The following is a 21,834-nucleotide window of genomic DNA, read 5'->3' on the forward strand; positions in this document are numbered from 1 at the left end:
CAGAAATGACATTGACAAAATTATTGACACCCTAGACTTAAAATTTGGTAGCACAGCCTTTGGTCAAAATAACTGCAATCCAGCACTTCCTATAGCCATCGATGAGCTTCCTGCACCTCTGTACTGGCAGTTTGGCCCACTTCTCTTGTGCAAACTTCTCCAGTTCTCCCAGATTTGAAGGGTGCCTTCTCCCAACTGTTGTTTTCAGATCTCTCCACAAGTTTTGAATGGGATTTAGATCTGGACTCATTGCTGGCCACTTCAGAACAGTCCAGTGGTTTGTCTTGAACCATTCCTGGGTGCTTTTTGAAGTGTTTGGGGTCATTGTCCTGCTTGAAGACCCATGACCTTCGACGGAGACCCAGCTTTCTGACACTGGGTCTGACATTGCAACCCCATAACCTCACTGAATCTCTGTTATTTTCTTTGAAGGCTTCATTGTGTTTTCTGTAAACATAGATGGTGTGCTTCACCAAAAAGCTCTAATTTGGTCTCATCTGACCACAGGACATTCTCCCAGAAGGATTTTGGCATGTTCAGGTGTGTTTTGGCAAATAGCAGTCGTGCTTTCTTATGTCTCTCTCGGCAGTGTGGTCCTCCTGGGTCTCCTACCATATCCCCCTTTCATTGAGTTGGCGACGTATGGTGCGAGTTGAAACTGTCATACCTTGTGTCTGAAGGTCAGCTTGAATCTGTGTGGCAATTGATCAAGGTGCTTTCTCCACCATTCCAACAATCCTTCGCTGCAAATTTCCATCAAGCTTTCTCTTGCGGCCACGTCCAGGGAGGTTGGCTACAGTGGCCTGGGCTTTAAACTTCTTGATAACATTACATACGGTGGAAACAGGAACATCAAGGTCCCTGGAGATGGACTTGTAGACTTGAGATTTTCCATGCTGGGCTACAATCTTGTGTCTGACCTCCTCAGATAATTCTCTGGTTTTCTTTCTTTTCTCCATCCTCATTGTGGCACAAAACAGGAGAATGAGTCCTTTCCTTTATTAAAACTGGTTGAATGAGGGATTTTTATATTGCAGGCACCTGCAACTCACCACAGGTAAGTTCAATTCCAAAGCAAAGGAGAATCACCTGCTTGAAATCTAATTATTTCTAACTACTTCTAGAAGGTGCCAAAAATATTGTCCGGGTCATTTTAGGATTTCTTTGTGGAATAAGCTAACATTTAGTAAATTATTCCGATTTTTTTTCTCCAACTGCAAACCAATCACATAAATATGATGATACCAAAATATGTTTTCATTTCAAAAACTTTCTGGGAAAAAATGTGCATTATTTGAAAAAAGTGCAAGGGTGCCAATATTTGTGTCTACGACAGTAAATGCAAAATATTTGGTCTTGTATCAAGTGTATGCAGACGGGAAGAATATTCTGTGCCAGCTGAGATTATATACTGCAACATTGGTGGCAAACATATGCCTGATTTCCCGGATTGCCCTGTTAGGGTGAAGGAGACAGGTGGCAAGAGTAAGGGCTTTCCAGCGTGTCTCCTATCTGGAGGCGTTGAGAAGATTGGAAGGAGCATGAGAAGACAGTGATAACTGAGCCTACACAAGTGAATGTTTCTCGGCTATCAAGGAATCCTGATATATTACATGTGAAAAGGGTGGACTTTGTAGTATATTTTTGCAATGCTGATAAACTGGACAGCACAAACGAAGATGAAATCGGAGAAAATTGAAGTCCTTGTGAGTGCAGCAGAACACTTTTTGGATCTCAATGGGTTAACATCCGAGACATTGCAAGAAATCCTGACAAATTATATTCCGCCCTCACAGGTGCCTGTGTAGGGATGTGACTGAAGGAAGTGACCATTTTGTATGTAATTTTATGTGTCTATTTTTGTATTTTGTATGATTTCGATGTCGTTTTTTCCCCTTTCCTACATTGGATATTTTTCTATAGTTTACCACCCCTACAGTAGGTGGCGGCATGCACCTCTACGATTGTTTGCAGACCGCTATAATACTGTGGGAAGAAGACATCCTGTTGCAGCTGAGCCCAGCCAGCCATGAGTAGCAGTGCTTATGCGTCGACCTGTGTATGGTGCAGTCTTTTTCTCCGCATCCTCAGTCCTGTTGAAGTTTGTGCATAGCCCTGCAACTGCAAGCAATCATTCATCAGCGCAGCTAAGGTTGGCGCATACGTTCGTGTGTGAATTTCAGATAAAAGTATATTGCTGGTAAGACAAAGACAGAATGACCTGGTACAACAGCAACATTAGCTAATTAATTTATCCACTGGATCAATTGTACTGTTGTATAAACTGACGCTCAGGCAAATAGCTTGTTTGTTTTGTCAGTGCTATATGTTTTGCCACATGCACTCTTGGGTCTGACTGCCACTGAATTGAATGTGAAGTGTGGAGGGACGAAAATATCACAAAGTTACGTGATAGACTGGACTGCTCACAGTATAAAGTTTTATGTCGTGGCAGACGCAGTGTTCATTCAAGGTTTCTTGCCAATTTAAAGTTTTTAAATTGTGTCAACAATCGCAACCTTGAACAAGGCGTTTACATTTTCAGAGAAAAGACCGCAATGGAAGGGTGGAAGAGTCACGTGCGCGCTAGACTGTTCCAGAGAGATTGTACACAAAAGGACCCCTTCAGTGGTATCTTCAACACCTGTAAGTTGTCGGAGTTATCTGTGTATTGATGACATTTGAATCATTAGTTCTTTGACAACATATTGTGATTGTCTCTTTTCAGTGTCCAAACTAGCGCATCAGCTTAATTTACGGGATACACTTTGGGATGAGGTACAGAGACCCAGGTAGGACAATGGCAACACCTAGGGAAAATGCTGAGTTTTGCAAAGGTGTTGCAAACAATGATTTGAAGACTATTCTCTAATGATATGTCAATATTTTCCACAGTTCTGAAGGAGATGTTGGGCTGACGGTTGACCACAGAGAACTATACCTCCAGCTCAGAGAGAGTGAACATATAACAGAAAAGGTGACTTTCAATTATCTTACTGGATCCAGTCACAATTTTCAAGATTATTGTGCACTTTTTCACAGGTTGTGGAAATGGAGTTGTGTGTGATACTGCTACATTAAGGTTCTACGTCATCCTATCAGTTGGATTCACTGATGTCTTGTGCTGCTTCTGGCAACCCCAGCCCTCACATAGATTACTCACATAATAGCCTTGTACACAGGTGAGTGATTGTTTATCACATTTTTGACCTGCTCTTACTAGTCCAATCTTCTTCTCCTCTTATTCCTCCCCAGCTCTCTCAGACAGTCTCTGACCTGACCACCGTCATGTACCTGAAAGATGCTGAGCTTCAATACTGCCACTCACAGTAAGTGATCAACCAATGAGATCTGTTTATACATTAATGTTATGGTACAGTAGTCTATATGGTTTAATAATACATCCATGAAATGTTCTACAAAGATGAGGCATGAAACGGAGGCATCATAAGTTGAGAGGTTGTCTAATGTCTTGTCTGATATAAGCTTACATAGACTCCTGTCACCATCTTCTATTAGAGTCTCCCGCTATCGGAAGGAAGCTGTCACTCAAGCCAGGGAGGCCAACCTTCTGCAGGCCAGCCTATCAGAGTTTGAGTTTGCATTGGCGAGCCAATCAAAGGAGTTGGCAGCCCTGCGGTTGGAGCAGCGGGAGCTGAAGGAGGGGCTTGCAGCAGCCTGGAGAGAGAAAGAAGAGCTTCTGGAGCGATGGATGGATGAGAAGAAGGAGGAGGCGGAGAGGGTGAACAGGCACAATGACACACAGGAAAGGTGATAGACCAAGGGTTCTGGATATTTTATTTTGAAAATGTATTTTCCTATCTAAATTCAACCCCTATCCCCTTCCCCTAGGGGTAAACTAATATGTATAAAGGGTTGGGGCTAAGAGAAAAGTGGTGGTGTTCAATACTGGACTTAGACAGAGGTACAGTATTTTAATACCTTTTCCCACCAGGTGGCATCGTTTCACCCGGCGACTCAACAAGCATCACCGTAGAGAGCTGCTGCGACCAGGTGAGCAGACCAACTCCTGGACGACTGGTAGGCCTACAACTGAACCAGCAACCACCATACAGAGTAAGACTTCCAATAGCCTGAAATGATCCTCATTGGGTGGTAGCTATTGTAGCTCTTTATGCATACTCTAATCAGTGATATACAGTGCCTTCTGAAAGTATTCAGACCCCTTGACTTTTTAAATGTTTTTGTTACGTTAGCCTTATTTTACAATTGATTTAAATTCCTTTTTTCAATCTACACACAATACCCCATAATGACAATTCAAAAACAGGTTTTTATGCATTTTTGCTCCTTTATAATAAAAAAAAACCTGAAATCTCACATTTACTTAGGTATTCAGACCCTTTACTCAGTACTTTGTTGAAGCACCTTTAGCAGCTTCTACAGCCTCGAGTCTTCTTCAGTATGACGCTACAAGCTTGGCACACCTGTATTTGGGGAGTTTCTCCCATTCTTCTCTACAGATCCTCTCAAGATTTGTCAGGTTGGATGGGAAGTGTTGCTGCACAGCTATTTTCAGGTCTCTCCAGAAATGGTAGATCGGGTTCAAGTACAGGCTCTGGTTGGGCCACTCAAGGACATTAGAGACTTGTCCCGAAGTCACTCCTGCGTTGTCTTGGCTGTGTGTTTAGGGTCATTGTCCTGTTGGAAGGTGAACCTTCATCCTAGTCTGAGAACCTGCTCCAGAGTGCTGCATGGCCTCCCTGACGAAAGCCATGCAGCCGAAACGCGTCGGTTTAAAAAAAAAAAAAACGTTTCTATTGAACATGCCATACTAATAAAGGCATTTTAATTAATTATATGAAGAGTGCCTTGGTCCTCCTTTCTTTTTGAAGGTATTTTATACATTTGGTAAAATTTCTAAACCTGTTTTCGCTTTGTCTTTATGGGCGGCAGGTGGTGAGAGCGTTGTGCCAGTAACTGAAAGGTTGCTAGATTTAATCCCCGAGCTGACAAGGTATAAATCTGTCGTTCTGCCCCTGAACAAGGCAGTTAACCAACTGTTCCTAGGCCGTCATTGTAAAATAAGAATTTGTTCTTAACTGACTTGCCTAGTTAAACAAAGGTTAAATAAAAAATAGGGTATTGTGTGTAGATGGCTGAGATTTATTTATTTGATCCATTTTAGAATAAGGCTAAAATGGAACAACATTTTTAAAAAGTCAAGGGCTCTGAATACTTTCCCGAAGGCATTATATGTTGTGACGTGTGCTTAACTGTCCCACTGTCTATTCTCCTGAAACGCACACAGCAGTGGCAGGCACACTCTTGTGTCCCAACTAATGTCAATGTCTGCTTTGATCAGAGGAGGGTGGTGCACACTGCCCAGGATGGACCTTGACCTTTTTTCCCAAAAGCCTCCTGTACTGAAACACTCCTTCCTGTTAGACACACTGAAAAAACTAGACCTTGAATGTGACTTATTTTTTTTGTATACATTGAAGGATATTTGAATGTGGGCTTTTAATCAATACTGTTGTGAATTTCAGATACTGTATGTATAGACTGGTAAATTAGTACCCAAGACCTAAGTCAATGTTTTCAAATACCATGAGAATAAAGTAACTGTTCAGTCATATTTGTCACTAAAACACCTCTGTCCTGTGACTGCAATGCTTCCTTGGTTTGTGTGTGACTGTCTTTTTCAAACGTCACTCACTGTCTCAGAGGAGCAAAGTAGGTATATATGTGTCAGTGGCACTAAGACCCAAATGGTGAATCATGTGATCTTGATTAAAACATCTGACTGCCTACTGTGCAAATCAAATTTAACTCTAACATTGTTGATAAAGAAATTGCACTTTGAGCTTCTGACAAGGAAGTCATCAGACCATTTTTGGATACTGTATCTTGTCAATTGCTAGAATAACTTCACTTCTGTCTGTGGATGTGAGACTTAGTAGAAAGTACACAATCTACAACAGAATTTAAGTTAATTCATTTTGCCTTTAATAAAAAAAATTACATTCTGAAATAAACAAATGGCAAACAATTTTTTCCTTAAATGATTGAGAATAATCATGGTAATGACACAGTAGTAATAATATTCATTGTTTCCTGTCACGTTCCACCAAAATCATATCAGCATCCTTCCTGTAGATATTATGGAACTCAGCTCAGTGGTAGCACTTTCAAATATTCACACTTAGAGCTGTGAACAGGTACCCATAGAAGCAAAACAACAATAACAGACCATAGTTCACAGCACTGCTGAAAAATATGCTCCATTGGTACTGTTGTGGCTCTGACACCGAAGCTGAATCTCAAACTGACCCATAGCTTGCCCTGTCACTAGGCACTTCTCAGATCGGATAGGTATGGCTATTATGGTAATTGCTTCATCCTGCCTTCTGATTGGTTAGTTTGAATTTTCCTACATTACATATACCTATCCAGTCCTTTCAGTTCTACTGGAGTGCCAATGGAGGAGATGATAGGGGTTGATGATTTGGGATAGGAGTGAAATCTGATCGAGAAATTATTCTAAAATACTCATGCTCTTAGACCATGTGCAAGTGTCTGTCTGAGCGAAATGGGGAAGTGAATGTCATAGTGCTGCATTGAGGCGGACTATAAGGAGTATCCCTAGGCCCTTCAAACTCAACTATGGACCCCGAAGCCAGTGCCACTGCTTGTTTTCATTGTTCCCTTTTAATCAGGGACTGATTTAGACCTGGCACACCAGGCGGGTGCAATTAATTATCAGGTAGATCAGAAAACCAGCAGGCTACAGACCTCGTAGGGTAAGAGTTGAATACCCGTGCCCTAGGCTTTACAGTGAGGGTCCAGATGGTGCACGTTTACTTAAGTGGTAGTGTATAGTCTGTCCTCGTATTGCAGAAGAGGGTGAATCACAAACTTCCTCTATCCTTCCCCTAAAACATGTTTTTTTTACAGAATGGATGACATGGTAGAATTTCAGAGGAATGAAAAAATGGGGCAGATGATGAAAGGTGTCAGTCTGTTTTCCCTTCTCTCCCCTCTTAAGCAGGTACTCTAAACTTTGTTTTATATCAATATTTGTACAAATATTTATTGAAATCATTATTGGTGGAAAAATAATGATATAAAGCCCCCTTTTAAATGGCACTTTCTTCCTCGGTGTGAACAGCCAAGACATTTCAATCATTGTCAGCATCGCAAATGCACAACATTAAGTCACCATTTACATGGTGCTGTGTTTGCCACCCCCCAAATGAACACTGAGTGACATCAGGATCTTTTCAGCAGACCACGAGGCCACCACATCTCTCCGTCCACATGCCTTCATTCCACCGTGTGTGTGTGTGTGTGTGTATATACACATGTGAGCTCTAGCAGTCGTCGTCCTTGTCGTCAGCCATTCCTTTGAGCCGCAGGCGGGCGAAGTCCTCGAACACAAAGTCGTCGTCTTGGGAGAAACTACTGCAGGACGAGAAGCAACAAGAAAACATGGAGTGTTTTAGATCTGAGGGAATAGTGTTAGGGTCTCTTTGATCATAGTAAAGCAGCAGTGCTTACAATGGCCAGACAGACCAGATGAATACTCACTTTGTTTCAAATTCTATCAGGTTGGTGTCGATGGGAGGGTCCGAATCCGGCACAGCTGTTAGAACACACAGATAATGAAATGTCAGTGCGACGTAACCATGGGAACAGCTTTGTGTCTCCATGGCAACTTACAGGCAAGAAATACCAGAGTGAGATGATGTATTTGAGGGGCTTGTGTATGTGAGAGACTGTTGTTCAGGGCTGAGGCTGAACTAAACTACTGACAAATATTTCACAAGACTGTGTCCATTTTCAAACCCTTTTCAGACACTGTATAGGCCTAGTAGAAGTTTCCACTACACAATTCACTGCTTCCCAATCAGTCTAAAAAAGCAAGCTTCGAAAGTCCTCGTCTTCCGCTCTTAATTTGAACTGATCTAAATGTTTGGCTATGTGAATGTAATATGGTGGAAGGATATGGCGGAAGCTTGTCAGAGGATTTGTTCAACTCAATTCAGTGCAAATGAAGGGAAGGAGAAGAGAGGAACTGAGATGCATCCAAAGTAATAAGATAAAGCCTTGATAGTGGGCTTCTGGAGAGGTGGTAGGAGTCTGTAGGTACCTGACTGTGGGCGGGATATGGGCAGTTCTGTGGGTTTGGGGTGCATTAAGACGAAGGGCAGCTCCACCGACACATCTCTGGAAACGCACAGAATATAAACAAGATCCATTGATTACATAGGATCAATAATATGCATGTCAATCAATAACAATTTGATTGTTATTCTATGGAAAATCCATATGTACAGTACCAGTCAAAAGTTTGGACACACCTACTCATTCACAAGCTTTTCAATATTTGTATAGTTTTCTATATTGTAGAATAATAGTGAAGACATCGAAACGATTAAATTACCCATATGGAATCATGTAGTATCAAAAAAAAAGTGTTAAATCAAAATATATTTGATATGAGATTCCTCAAAGTAGCCACCCTTATCCTTTGACAGCTTTGCACACTATTGGCATTCTCTCAACCAGCTTCACCTGGAATGCTTTTCCAACAGTCTTGAAGGAGTTCCCACATATGCTGAGCAATTGTTGGCTGCTTTTCCTTTCTGCGGTCCGACTCATCCCAAACCATCTCAATTGGGTTGAGGTCGGGTGATTGTGGAGGCCAGGTCATCTGATGTAGCACTCCATCACTCTCCTTGGTCAAATAGCCCTTACACAGCCTGGAGGTGTGTTGGGTCATTGTCCTGTTGAAAAATAAATGATAGTCCCACTAAGCGCAAACCAGATGGGATGGCGTATCGCTGCAGAATGCTGTGGTAGCCTTGCTGGTTAAGTGTGCCTTGAATTCTAAATAAATCACTGACAGTATCACCAGCAAAGCACCCCCACACATCACACCTCTTCCTCCATGCTTCACGGTGGGAACCACACATGGAACCAAAAATCTCACATTTGGACTCATCAGACCAAAGAATAGATTTCCACCAGTCTAATGTCCATTGCTCATGTTTCTTGGCCCAAGCACATCTCTTCTTCTTATTGGTGTCCTTTAGTAGTGGTTTCTTTGCAGCAATTCGACCATGAAAGCCTCATTCAAGCAGACTCCTCTGAATTGATGTTGAGATGTCTGTTACTTGAACTCTGTGAAGCATTTATTTGGGCTGCAATTTCTGAGGCTGGTAACTCTAATGAACTTATCCTTTCTTTCCTGTGGCGGTCCTCATGGGAGCCAGTTTTATCCTAGCGCTTGATGGTTTGCACTTGAAGAAACGTTCAAAGTTCTTAATTTTCCAGAATGACTGACCTTCATGTCTTAAAATAATGATGGACTGTTGTTTCTCTTTGCTTATTTGAGCTGTTCTTGCCATAATATGGAGTTGGTCATTTACCAAATAGGGCCATCTTCTGTATACCACCCCTACATTGTCACAACACAACTGATTGGCTCAAATGCATTAAGGAAAGAAATTCCACAAATTAACAAGGCACACCTGTTAATTGAAATGCATTCCAGGTGACTACCTCATGAAGCTCTTTGAGAGAATGCCAAGAGTGTGCAAAGCTGTCATCAAGGCAAAGTGTGGCTACTTTGAAGAATCTCAAATATATTTTGATTTGTTTAACACTTTTTTGGTTACTACATGATTCCATATGTGTTATTTCATAGTTTTGATGTCTTCACTATTATTCTACAATGTAGAAAATCGTAAAAATAAAGAAAAACCCTGGAATGAGTAGGTGTGTCCAAACTTTTGACTTGTACTGTACATATGATGATATACTATTGCACCATGAATAATCCAATATCTGACAGGAAACAACCCAGGAAATAGTGATTCGTGACATGTTCGATCAGTGAAGGGGGAATAAAGCACATCAACCCTACTTTGCTGTCAATTGTTGATCTCACCCAATTGGAACTCTTCCGCGCTGGGTTGCACTTTATTTTACAGAACAGTTATTTTTTAGTAAATCAAAGCCTAAACACCAAGATGTGCAGTGTTATTATATTCAAGCTTCATTACCCTCAACACTGCATTGATAAATCAAAATGGAATTATGAGTGTGGCTTTGTGCAACAGCCTTATGAAACCTCACACCATCCTTAGGGTTAGGACCCTGTGACTCAGAAAGGTAGAAGACTGGGACGGCTGCAGTTATAAAGGATCTTAGCAGCTGCAGGTGAGATTTGACACACACAATAGCTGGTATGTAAAATCATCACACACACACACACTTAAGAGGCACAGATGGCGGTAGGGCATAAGATCACCACACACACAGATGGCGGTGGGGCGTAAGATCACACACACAGATGGCGGTGGGGCGTAAGATCACCACACACACAGATGGCGGTGGGGCGTAAGATCACCACACACAGATGGCGATAGGGCGTAAGATCACCGCATACACGCAGGTGGCGGCTGGGATATCATATTACCTTTCTAACACGCCACTCAGCAGCCTGACACGACCCAACGCAGGAGCAGACGCACGGATGGAGAGAGAGATGCACAGACGGGCGGACAAACACAGGAGTGGAGAGACAAGCCACAGGAGGGGAGAGATGAAATGAGGCGAGAACTCAAAACCAAGGCAACCGCAACCGAGAGGGGAGACGACAAAGCATGGCGACTAGTGCGGGTCTGGCAGACGTGATGTCATTACAGAGTTAATACATGAGTTGGAGTGGCAGAGTATCAGGAGTGTTCGTGTGTATGAGACACAGGAGGGAGTGTAAATGTGTTTTTGAGTATGTGCTTGTCTGTGTGTTTGTAGAATACAGCATGTCTTTGGTCAGTAAAAGTTTTGTGAGTGTGGGTGTGTGAGGACCTGCACATAATCTCCCCCCCCCCATACACCATGCATATTAATATTGACCACTGACTCCTGTAGAACTCACCCTCCACGAGATATTACCAGTTTGACTTTGACCCTGTAGGACACCAGGATTCCAAGAACCTCCTTGTTAGTCACATCCTTAACACTGAAACACACACACGAGCGAAAGAAAGAATGATGAAAAGGGTTCTCAGTAAGGGATGGGTTCTTGCATCTTCTAGGGTGCTGTGGTCAAACATAAATCACAATGCATTTACAAGCTCAACTTCTTCCCTAGCATGTGTATGTAAACTCGCAGGGTGGCCAAGTTAAAGTGTGTGTGTGGTGTGTGATATCTCGCATAGTGAGGGCTAGTGAGTGTTCTTGTTATCTAACACGGTCCTGGATGCCAGACTACAGCGTTTGTGTGAGTGTGCGTCGGTCATCGTCAACACGGTGCTGGAGGGCAGGTGTGTGTGTACATGTGTACGTGCGAGTCAACATACATGGTGCTGGAGGCCAGGTTGGTGTCCTCGTGTTTGAGCTTTCCATCCAGGGCAAGGCCTCTCTTCTCTCGGTTCTTGTCTAGCGTGGGTGTGAGGGTGTACACCTTACAGAACGTAGAGCTAGACGACACCTGGTCACTGAGGAGAGGAACACACACACTTATCAGCACACCTGGGCCATAACTGGAATTTCCATAGATCTGGACAATAAGGTATGGGAAAACATAAGATCACAAGCTAGACGTTATTAAGAGAGATGTCTTGGAAGCCTGAAAAAGGATAAATGGAATCATGTATTAAAGGAAAGGCAAAGGAGAAATAAAGTAACTGAAGAGATGTTGGCATAATAGTCAGGGAAAATACTCACTCTGCCTCCACCTGAGCCACTGGACACTTGTACTGAGCCGTACTGAACAGACAGATATCAGCATACTGTCGCACTAGAGAGCGAGGGATAAAAAGAGTTAACCACACACACATACAAAAAACTCAACAGAGAAGAGTGGATAGAGCCTAGAGTCATAAGAAACATAATTGATGAAACTTTGATTAAAGACAGGTAGACAGGTACCTGAGATTTTGAGTCTTTTGACAGTCTTGGTGGAGTTGTTGGTGACATGAACGTTCACGCTGATGGGTTCTCCATGGTAGTAGAGCTCTTTATCCAGAGAGGCCTCCAGGTGTAGTGAGCGGTCCGACATGAGGAAGCTCCGTGTGGTCTCCACCATGGGCTGAGGCCCAGGCTTCTCTGGGGCATACTGCACCTTACGGATCACCAGCCGCACAGAGTTCCTACACAACACACATGTTATTCTTTACAGATCACCACCTTTGCTGACTAACTAAAAACACACAGAGAATAGACATGCATATCACACGCTTTCAAGGACCGCAGACCCTAAACAGCTCCTGCAGAAGACACACACACAACAAAGTAAAATGGTTTTCGTACCGTTTGTGAATCTTCTCCTCTATCGATTTGGCACAGAATGCTCTGATCTCAAAGTCAACCCCACATGCCTAAAGAGGGAAACGTGGAGGAAAGGAAAAGAGGAGGAGAGACAGGGACATCAATTATAGAATAGGCATTATTAGTGTCATGTGGGTCTGAATAGTTGACTATATAGGTATGGAAATTGCTACGTTTAGATAGGAGTCATATATTATAATGTGTACGTTTGCATAAAGTGATGCTGAAGCTTCTCTACCTTCCCTGTGTCCTCTGGTCCTGGCTGTAAGGTGACTGAGCACGGCAGGTTCTGGGGAATCTGAGACAGACACACAGTTGCCATATTGTTGGTATTATTTTACAGGCTCAAAGTATACGTGTGTGTGTGTGTGTCAGTCAGACCTGGGTTCATATACACGTGTATTTGATCATTTAAATACCTTTTTTCTGTGTATTTGAGTATTTTCAAATAATGTGGCTAGAAACAACTACTTCTATTCAAAGTATTTTCAAATACTTTGCTATAAACGGCCTACTACTTGAAAGTATTTTCAAATACCCATTTCAAATACTATTTTCAAATACCTAGATTAAATGCATGGGAGTGAATTTTAAAATACTTTCCAAGTGTATTTCCAAATACATTCCAATATTAAACACTATTTAAATACCCTAACTCATGGATGGGCAACTGGCTGCACGCAGGCCGCATGCCCCTTTCGTAGGCCCACAGACCAATTCAAAATAAAATACTTTAAAAAATAAAATACATTTAAACATTGATAGTTAGAATAATAGAATACACAATGTGCAATTTTTGAAATTTGGTTGTGCATCATCAGTCACTCATTTTTGGGGGATTTGAAAGTTAGTCTAGCGGCCAGCTATCTAAACTTGTAGTTAGCATGATCGAATTACTGACCAGCGTGAGGCTCATTGATCATCATTTAAAAACGGCAAACATTTGCCTCCACCCTATGGCAAAGTGTATGTGGCCCCACCCCTATCAACATTGCCCATCCCTGCCCTAAATAGTATTTTAACCCAGGTCTGGTGCGTGTGGGTGTCTTCTTGACTCACAGTGAAGTAGAAGGGGTGTGCCTGCTGGCCCAGTTTCTTCAGTAGTCTCTCCTGCAGGCGGCTGTTGGCTTTGCGTTCCTCTGCGATGGGGGGGAACGCCTGGAAGGTGGAGATGTACAGATCTTTCCGGAAAGACAGGCCCAGCACGTCCAGGTCCTCACGGCCGTAGCGGAACGCACATGTCAGGGTCACAAACACTGGGGAGGAGGGATTTGAACATCAGAAGAGGGTGATATCAAATGCCAAAAAAACTGAGGAGGCAAAACAGTGTAGAGAACGAGGAAGATGCCATACCTTTCCTGTCTTTCAGATACTCAGGGTCCACTAGGATCACACCATCTGTAAGAAAAGAAAATGTAAAGAGATGAGGTTTTGATGAGACAAAATTAATTGTTTGAAACACTATTTACAAACACAAAAATTTGGCAGTTTTAGGAGAGATCTGATTCCTCGCGCACCCACAGTTTGGGAACCACTGCTCTAACCAGTAAACTCATTGATCATCTTGCACCTACCGACTGGGTCCACCTGGTCAAGGTGATCCACAAAGTCTCTCTTTCCCAGGTATACTGTGACCTGCAGACAGGAGGGAAGTAGAGGTACTTAGACAAATATGTCACAATGAATAACAAAGTAAAGCATCAAAGGATACAACTAAAAATGCAATACTCATGTCCTTTACCTTGCAGTTGGGGCTTGACTTCTTGAAGACTCTGAGAAAGGATAAGGAAGATAGAAAGCGAGAAAGAGATTATCAAGCAGGAAGATCTAGTTTATAACAGGGGGTATTCAACTCTTAACCTAAGAGGTCCGGACCCTGCTGGGTCTGTTCTACCTGATAATTAATTGCACCCACCTGGTGTCCCAGGTCTAAATCAGTCCCTGATTAGAGGGGAACAATGAAACAAAGCAGTGGAACTGGCTTTGAGGTCCAGAGTTGAGTTTGAGGCCCCTATAAAGTACAGGGTGTGATTTTTACACCTCTGGGCCCAGTTTTTCCCAAACTCTTTATCTGGAGCGATCTGGTTGTTTATGAGAAGGTTTTTCATTCTGATCCATATACCACAACATCAAGATAACAGAATCCAGATTTGATTTTCAATGCTTTGAACAATCCTACACCTTGCCATCTACTGGACAGGTTGTGGTACTACTTCACTCTGTCATAAGGAAACAGAGATGAGTAAACTACATGAATAAAGGTACCTTGATTAAAATGGAGCCTGCATAAAAGTAAGTAAATGCATTTGACACTTCAATATAACAACTGACCACAAACCTACACTGCAGCCAATTTAACAAACTGAACCTTTGGTTTTCAGATGTAAGACAGTTTTTACTTTTTACCCCTTTTTCTCCCCAATTCGTAGTTACAGTCTTGTCCCATCGCTGTAACTGCCTTATGGACTCGGGAGAGGCGAAGGGCGAGAGCCATACGTCCTCGAAACACGACCCTGCCAAGCCACACTGACTCTTGACACTCTGCTCGCTAAACCCAGAAGCCAGCCACACCAATGTGGCGGAGGAAACGCCTTATAACTTGCGACCTAAGTCAGCGTGCATGCACCCGGCCCGCCACAAGGAGTCACTAGAGCGCGATGGGACAAGGACATCCCGGCCGGCCAAACCCTCTCCTAACCCGGATGACGCTGGGTCAATTGTGTGCCGCCTCATGGGTCTCTCGGTAGCGGCCGGTTCCGACATAGCCTGGGATTGAACCCAGGTCTGTAGTGACGCCTTAGATCGCTGCGCCACTCAGGAGTCCCAGGCATCATGTTCTAACCATTGTGAATGTGGCGAGGTGTAACACAGTGTGTGTGTAAGAGGAAAGAGGATATTAACTGTTGCCAACGATAAAATTGCAAACGATAAAATGCAATTGTGTTCGTTGTCGGTAGCTTATGCCTGCCCACACCATAACCCCAACATGGGGCACTCTGTTCATAATTTTGACATCAGTGATTCATTTGAGCCATATCCTGCTGGAACAGGATCCGGCACCTCTCTGTTTTGGACTGTTTCGTTCCGGAACACATTTGGCCGGATCCGGTACTTCTCGTGGAATTAAAAATAATTGTCACTTTGTGCAATGTAAAAATTCAAATAAACTCAATCTAAATTCATTCGAGTTGCCTCTTCGTTAATTCCTCAACCCCGCCTCCCCTCATGCGTTCCGGTACCTCAGAGCTCCCCAGGTCACCCCCATCTCGCGCTCACCTTTTGTTTCCGGCACCTCCCGATTTACAAATGAAGCACTGGTTGACATCAGCAAATCACTCGCCCACACGACGCCATACACGTGGTCTGCACTGCCAAATTCTCTAAAATGACGTTGGAGGCGGCTTATAGTAGAGAAATAAACATTCAATTATGTGGCAACAGCTCTGGTGGACATTCCTGTAGTCAGCATGCCAATTGCACACTCCCTCAAAACTTGAGACATCTGTGTGACAAAACTGCACATTTTAGAGTGGCCTTTTATTGTCCCCAGCACAAGGTACACCTGTTTAATGATCATGCGATTTAATCAGCTCCTTGATTTGCCACACCTGTCAAATGGACGGATTATCTTGGCAAAGGAGAAATGCTCACTAACAGGGATGTTAACAAATTTGGGCACAGAATTTGAAAGAAATAAGTATTTTGTGCATTTGGAAAATTTCAGGGATCTTTTATTTCAGCTAGAGGTCTGCCGATTAAATCGGAATGGTCGATTAATTAGGGCCGATTTCAAGTTTTCATAACAATCGGAAATCGGTAATTTCGGATGCCGATTTCGCCTATTTTTTTTTTTTTACACCTTTATTTAACTAGGCAAGTCAGTTAAGAACACATTCTTATTTTCAATGACGGCCTAGGAACGGTGGGTTAACTGCCTTGTTCAGGGGCAGAACGACAGATTTTTACCTTATCAGCTGAGGGATTCAATCTTGCAACCTTACGGTTAACTAGTCCAACGCTCTAACCACCTGCCTCACGAGGAGCACGTCTCTTACGCGAATGCAGTAAGAAGCCAAGGTAAGTTGCTAGCTAGCATAAAACTTATCTTATAAAAAACTAGTTTATCTAGCGTGTCCTGCGTTGCATATAATCGATGCAGTGCGCATTCGCGAAAAAGGACTCGTTGCTCCAACGTGTACCTAACCATAAACATCAATGCCTTTCTTAAAATCAATACACAGAAGTATATATTTTTTAATCCTGCATATTTAGCTAAAAGAAATCCAAGTTAGCAGGCAATATTAACCAGGTGAAATTGTGTCACTTCTCTTGCGTTCATTGCATGCAGAGTCAGGGTATATGCAACAGTTTGGGCCGCCTGGCTCATTGCGAACTAATTTGCCAGAATGTTACGTAATTATGACATAACATTGAAGGTTGTGCAATGTAACTGGAATATTTAGACTGATGGATGCCACCCGTTAGATAAAATACGGAACGGTTCCGTATTTCACTGAAAGAATAAATGTTTTGTTTTCGAGATGATAGTTTCTGGATTCGACCATATGAATGACCTAAGGCTCGTATTTCTGTGTGTTATTATGTTATAATTAAGTCTGATTTGATAGAGCAGTCTGACTGAGTGATGGTGGGCACCAGCAGGCTCGTAAGCATTCAATCAAACAGCACTTTCGTGCGTTTTGCCAGCAGCTCTGCTGTTTATGACTTCAAGCCTATCAACTCCCGAGATTAGGCTGGTGTAACAGATGTGAAATGGCTAGCTAGTTAGTGGGGTGCGCGCTAATAGTGTTTCAAACATCACTCGCTCTGAGACTTGGAGTAGTTGTTCCCCTTGCTCTGCATGGGTAACGCTGTTTCGAGGGTGGCTGTTGTCGATGTGTTCCTGGTTCGAGCCCAGGTAGCGGCGAGGAGAGGGATGGAAGCTATACTGTTACACTGGCAATACTAAAAAGTGCCTATAAGAACATCCAATAGTCAAAGGTATATGAAATAGAAATCGTATAGAGAGAAATAGTCCTATAATTCCTATAATAACTACAACCTAAAACTTCTTAACTGGGAATATTGAAGACTCATGTTAAAAGGAACCACCAGCTTTCATATGTTCTCATGTTCTGAACAAGGAACTTAAGCTTTAGCTTTCTTACATGGCACATATTGCACTTTTACTTTCTTCTCCAACACTTTGTTTTTGCATTATTTAAACCAAATTGAACACGTTTCATTATTTATTTGAGGCTAAATTGATTTTATTGATGTATTATATTAAGTTAAAATAAGTGTTCATTCAGTATTGTTGTAATTGTCATTATTACAAACACATTTTTTTTTAAATTATTATTATTATCATCTTTTTTTTATCGTCCGATTAATCGGTATCGGCTTTTTTTGGTCCTCCAATAATCGGTATCGGCGTTGAAAAATCATATTCGGTCGACCTCTAATTTCAGCTCATGAAACATGGGACAAAGACTTTAAATGTTGCGTTTATAGGTTTATTCAGTGTACGTCACTGCCTTATCCGCTCATTGCCCACATCCCCCGGATACAAATAGTAGCTAGCAAGCTAGGGTCTGGGTTTCCGAGACTACATGGTGCATATCCCCTTAGCACAGGTCCAGGGTGAATGTGTCTTCTCTGCAAACACTCAGTTTGGATCTCCTTGGCCTAGCGCTCTGCCGTCTCTTCATTTACGAGCCAGTGCTATATTTCATACCTCACCACCAGATATCAGCCAAACCCGATCCCTCAAACACGCCACAGGCCCACTACCTTCTGCCAGTGCTGCGGATGCTTCAGAGACCACAAGACAAAAATCATCTATTAACCTGGACTTACTCAACCACAGGACCTTGACCCTAAACACAACCTGACCATTTATTTCAAACTATTGTGAATAAAGGGACTGCCCACAGCAGAATAATCAAGGAATTTCAACATCAAATCAATTAATGTCAGTAGTGAATCATGCTGCACAACCACCAACTCTATTCCACATTATTTAGTCACTTGCAGAAGACACTGATCCAAAATAACCTAGTGGGGAAGTACAGCTGTACATACTGAGGCAGATGCGAGCAGCTGATTACCAAGAGCAAAATACTTGGAAGTGATCAAATGTGTCAGGCAGGCAAGTGTATGAATAGTTGCATGGTCAATTGCCCTGGCCTGACATGGACAGTGCACAGCAGTGGCTTTACAACATCATGCTATATACAGTAACCATCACGTGTATGGCACATGATATCAATAGCTGGACAGACGTGTGTGCTTGTTTGTTTACATTTCCATGCAGGATATTTATAAAATAACAATGTGGGCGATTATGCGTAAAACCTACGTCAAATATACGTCACTGATGAGGGCCAAATAATCATCAACATTCAACACTTGTGTCAAGAGAAACGACGGCTAATTATACGCTCGTTTACTCAAAACAGCATAGCTATCAATCATGCGGTCAGCTCATTTGTTCATTTTGAGCTAGCTTGTTGTTGGTGTGAGAGAACCTAACCCACACACCACGCTGGCCATCAAGGCTAACCCCACCCTGCAGCTAGCTGTTAGAACATGTTTGTTAAAAATACAGAGATGATATCGCCATTAAGCTGTATACAAGACATTCAAGAGGAAAGCGAAGTCTCCCGCGCGAACAATTCTAGCTAATTACCGCTGCTAACTAGCTAGGGAACACACGGGTCTACCTGTTTGTTTTGTATAGTGTAATAAAAACACGGTCAACGAAATGTTACGAGTATAGGAGTTTTGTCTTAATAACATAGCTACTCCCCAATGTTTCATTAAATAACTAGGTCCTCTTCTTGCTTTAGTAAATACCAATCTGATGTTGATGCATGTGGAAAAGGCTGAGTAGTCTCATATCTCGCTAGTTAGCTCAAATGCTAGTGTAACTAGCTCGCTGTGCCCTCGCCTCCACACAAGGCAACAGCAAATACGAGATTGCGGGGGAATTAATCCTTACCTGGTGCCGGCCTTATCCCCCATCTCCTCGACGGGCTATCGGTAGATGTATTTTTCTTATTTTTTCCCTTTAATTTTATGGTGTCTTTTCCTCAACCCTTGCAAGCTTATTTGCTCTCTAGCGCTAGCAATTTCGCTTCCGCAAAAGCAGGAACTCATCCGATCCGTGCAGCAATAAAGATGCGCTTTTGGGGAAGAGTACTGTAGCATTGCGCAATACCTACGCACTATCAGAAGGCGCTACGCCCAAATGGTATTGCTTTTTGGGATGCAACGTTCAGAGCATTGCAGACAGAATTGCAATGTGTAGAACAGAACTACCTTTTTTTTTTTTTTTACAATATAGTGAAACATGTCTGTTCTACGCTACTATTATATATGAACATTCTGGAAATAAGTGAAATGTAGATAACAACTATTACGGCCATCCTACAATCTAAACTTGATGCCCTCAATCTCACACAAATTATCAATGAACCTACCAGGTACAACCCCAAATCCGTAAACACGGGCACCCTCATAGATATCATCCTAACCAACCTGCCCTCCAAACACACCTCTGCTGTCTTCAACCAGGATCTCAGTGATCATTGCCTCATTGCCTGCGTCCGTAATGGGTCTGCGGTCAAACGACCACCCCTCATCACTGTCAAACGCTCCCTAAAACACTTCAGCGAGCAGGCCCATCTAATCGACCTGGCCAGGGTATCCTGGAAGGATATTGACCTCATTCCGTCAGTAGAGGATGCCTGGTTATTCTTTAAAAGTGCTTTCCTCACCATCTTAAATAAGCATGCCCCATTCAAAAAATGTAGAACCAGGAACAGATATAGCCCTTGGTTCACTCCAGACCTGACTGCCTTTGACCAGTATAAACCTGCACTCAGGCTAGGAAACACTGTCACCACCGATAAATCCACGAAATTGAGAATTTCAATAAGAATTTTTCTACCGCCGGCCATGTTTTCCACCTGGCTACCCGTATCCCGGTCAACAGCCCTGCACCCCCCACAGCAACTTGCCCAAACCTCCCCATTTTTCCTTCACCCAAATCCAGATAGTTGATGTTCTGAAAGAGCTGCAAAATCTGGATCCCTACAAATCAGCCAGGCTAGACAATCTGGACCCTCTCTTTCTAAAATTATCCGCCGAAATTGTTGCAAGCCCTATTACTAGCCTATTCAACCTCTCTTTCGTATCGTTTGTTATCCCCAAAGATTGGAAAGCTGACGCGGTCATCCCCCTCTTCAAAGGGGGAGACACTCTAGACCCAAACTGCTACAGGCCTATATCTATCCTACCCTGCCTTTCTAAGGTCTTCGAAAGCCAAGTTAACAAATAGATTACCGACCATTTCGAATCCCACTGTACCTTCTCCGCTATGCAATCTGGTTTCCGAGCTGGTCATGGGTGCACCTCAGCCACGCTCAAGGTCCTAAATGATATCATAACCGCCATCGATAAGAGACAATACTGTGCAGCTGTATTCATCGACCTGGCCAAGGCTTTCCACTCTGTCAATCACCACATTCTTATCGGCCGACTCAACAGCCTTGGTTTCTCAAATGACTGTCTCGCCTGGTTCACCAACTACTTCTCAGACAAAGCTCAGTGTGTCAAATCAGAGGGCCTGTTCGGAGGGCCTTGACCCGAGGGTTCAATCCTCGGGTCGACTCTTTTCTCTGTATACAACAGCGATGTCGCTCTTGCTGCTGGTGATTCCCTGATCCACCTCTACGCAGACAACACCATTCTGTATACTTCTGGCCCTTCTTTGGACACTGTGTTAACTAACCTCCAGACGAGCTTCAATGCCATACAACTCTCCTTCCGTGGCCTCCAACTGCTCTTAAATGCAAGTAAAACTAAATGCATGCTCTTCAACCGATCGCTGCCCACACACTACTCTGGACGGTCTGACTTAGAATATGTGGACAACGGGCCTCCCGGGTGGCGCAGTGGTCTAGGGCACTGCATCGCAGTGCTAGCTGTGCCACCAGAGACTCTGGGTTCGCGCCCAGGCTCTTTCGCAGCCGGCTGCGACCGGGAGGTCCGTGGGGCGACGCACAATTGGCCTAGCGTCGTCCGGGTTAGGGAGGGTTTGGCCGGTAGGGATATATTTGTCTCATCGCGCACTAGCAACTCCTGTGGCGGGCTGGGCGCAGTGCGCGCTAACCAGGTCGCCAGGTGCACAGTGTTTCCTCCAACACATTGGTGCGGCTGGCTTTCGGGTTGGATGCGCGCTGTGTTAAGAAGCAGTGCGGCTTGGTTGGGTTGTGTTTCGGAGGGCGCATGGCTTTCGACCTTCGTCTCTCCCGAGCCCGTACGGGAGTTGTAGCGATGAGACAAGATAGTAACTACTAACAATTGGATACCACGAAATTGGGGGGAAAAAGGGGTGTAAAAAAAAATTAAAATAATATGTGGACAACTACAAATGCCTAGGTGTCTGGTTAGACTGTAAACTCTCCTTCCAGACTCACATTAAGCATCTCCAATCCAAAATTAAATCTAGAATTGGCTTCCTAT

General features: G+C 43.2%; 2 protein-coding genes across 7 annotated transcripts; one reads left to right on the forward strand and one right to left on the reverse strand.

Annotated features, from left to right (window-relative positions):
* Positions 1 to 1,436: 1,436 nt before the first annotated feature.
* Positions 1,437 to 5,612, forward strand: LOC139533358 (uncharacterized). Of its 4 annotated transcripts, none has more exons than XM_071331426.1 (8): positions 1,437 to 2,152; positions 2,546 to 2,646; positions 2,729 to 2,792; positions 2,896 to 2,977; positions 3,256 to 3,329; positions 3,520 to 3,771; positions 3,956 to 4,077; positions 5,273 to 5,612. In XM_071331426.1, exons 1-8 carry the CDS (start codon positions 2,046 to 2,048, stop codon positions 5,302 to 5,304), a joined length of 834 nt encoding a protein of 277 aa, XP_071187527.1. In that variant the 5' UTR covers positions 1,437 to 2,045; the 3' UTR covers positions 5,305 to 5,612. The 4 variants fall into 4 exon arrangements, with proteins under 4 accessions (XP_071187527.1, XP_071187521.1, XP_071187514.1 ...); XM_071331420.1 differs by having other exon boundaries at positions 1,809 to 2,200; XM_071331413.1 differs by having other exon boundaries at positions 1,809 to 2,200; positions 5,327 to 5,612.
* A 335-nt stretch (positions 5,613 to 5,947) lies between these two features.
* On the reverse strand, positions 5,948 to 19,560 carry LOC139533334 (arrestin red cell). 3 transcript variants are annotated; one of them, XM_071331391.1, is made up of 15 exons: positions 19,307 to 19,560; positions 14,045 to 14,075; positions 13,878 to 13,938; positions 13,657 to 13,701; positions 13,363 to 13,559; positions 12,542 to 12,601; positions 12,286 to 12,353; positions 11,905 to 12,125; positions 11,701 to 11,773; positions 11,334 to 11,471; positions 10,910 to 10,993; positions 10,448 to 10,471; positions 8,114 to 8,190; positions 7,552 to 7,606; positions 5,948 to 7,425 (listed from the first exon to the last, which is right to left on the reverse strand). In XM_071331391.1, the coding sequence occupies exons 1-15, from the start codon at positions 19,327 to 19,329 to the stop codon at positions 7,335 to 7,337; spliced, it is 1,248 nt and encodes a 415-aa protein (XP_071187492.1). In that variant the 5' UTR covers positions 19,330 to 19,560; the 3' UTR covers positions 5,948 to 7,334. The 3 variants fall into 3 exon arrangements, with proteins under 3 accessions (XP_071187492.1, XP_071187495.1, XP_071187498.1); XM_071331394.1 differs by lacking the exon at positions 10,448 to 10,471 and having other exon boundaries at positions 19,307 to 19,470; XM_071331397.1 differs by lacking the exons at positions 8,114 to 8,190; positions 10,448 to 10,471 and having other exon boundaries at positions 7,024 to 7,425; positions 19,307 to 19,470.
* Positions 19,561 to 21,834: the final 2,274 nt, after the last annotated feature.

The sequence above is a fragment of the Salvelinus alpinus genome, chromosome 1, assembly GCF_045679555.1.
Source record: "Salvelinus alpinus chromosome 1, SLU_Salpinus.1, whole genome shotgun sequence".
Taxonomy (NCBI): domain Eukaryota; kingdom Metazoa; phylum Chordata; class Actinopteri; order Salmoniformes; family Salmonidae; genus Salvelinus; species Salvelinus alpinus.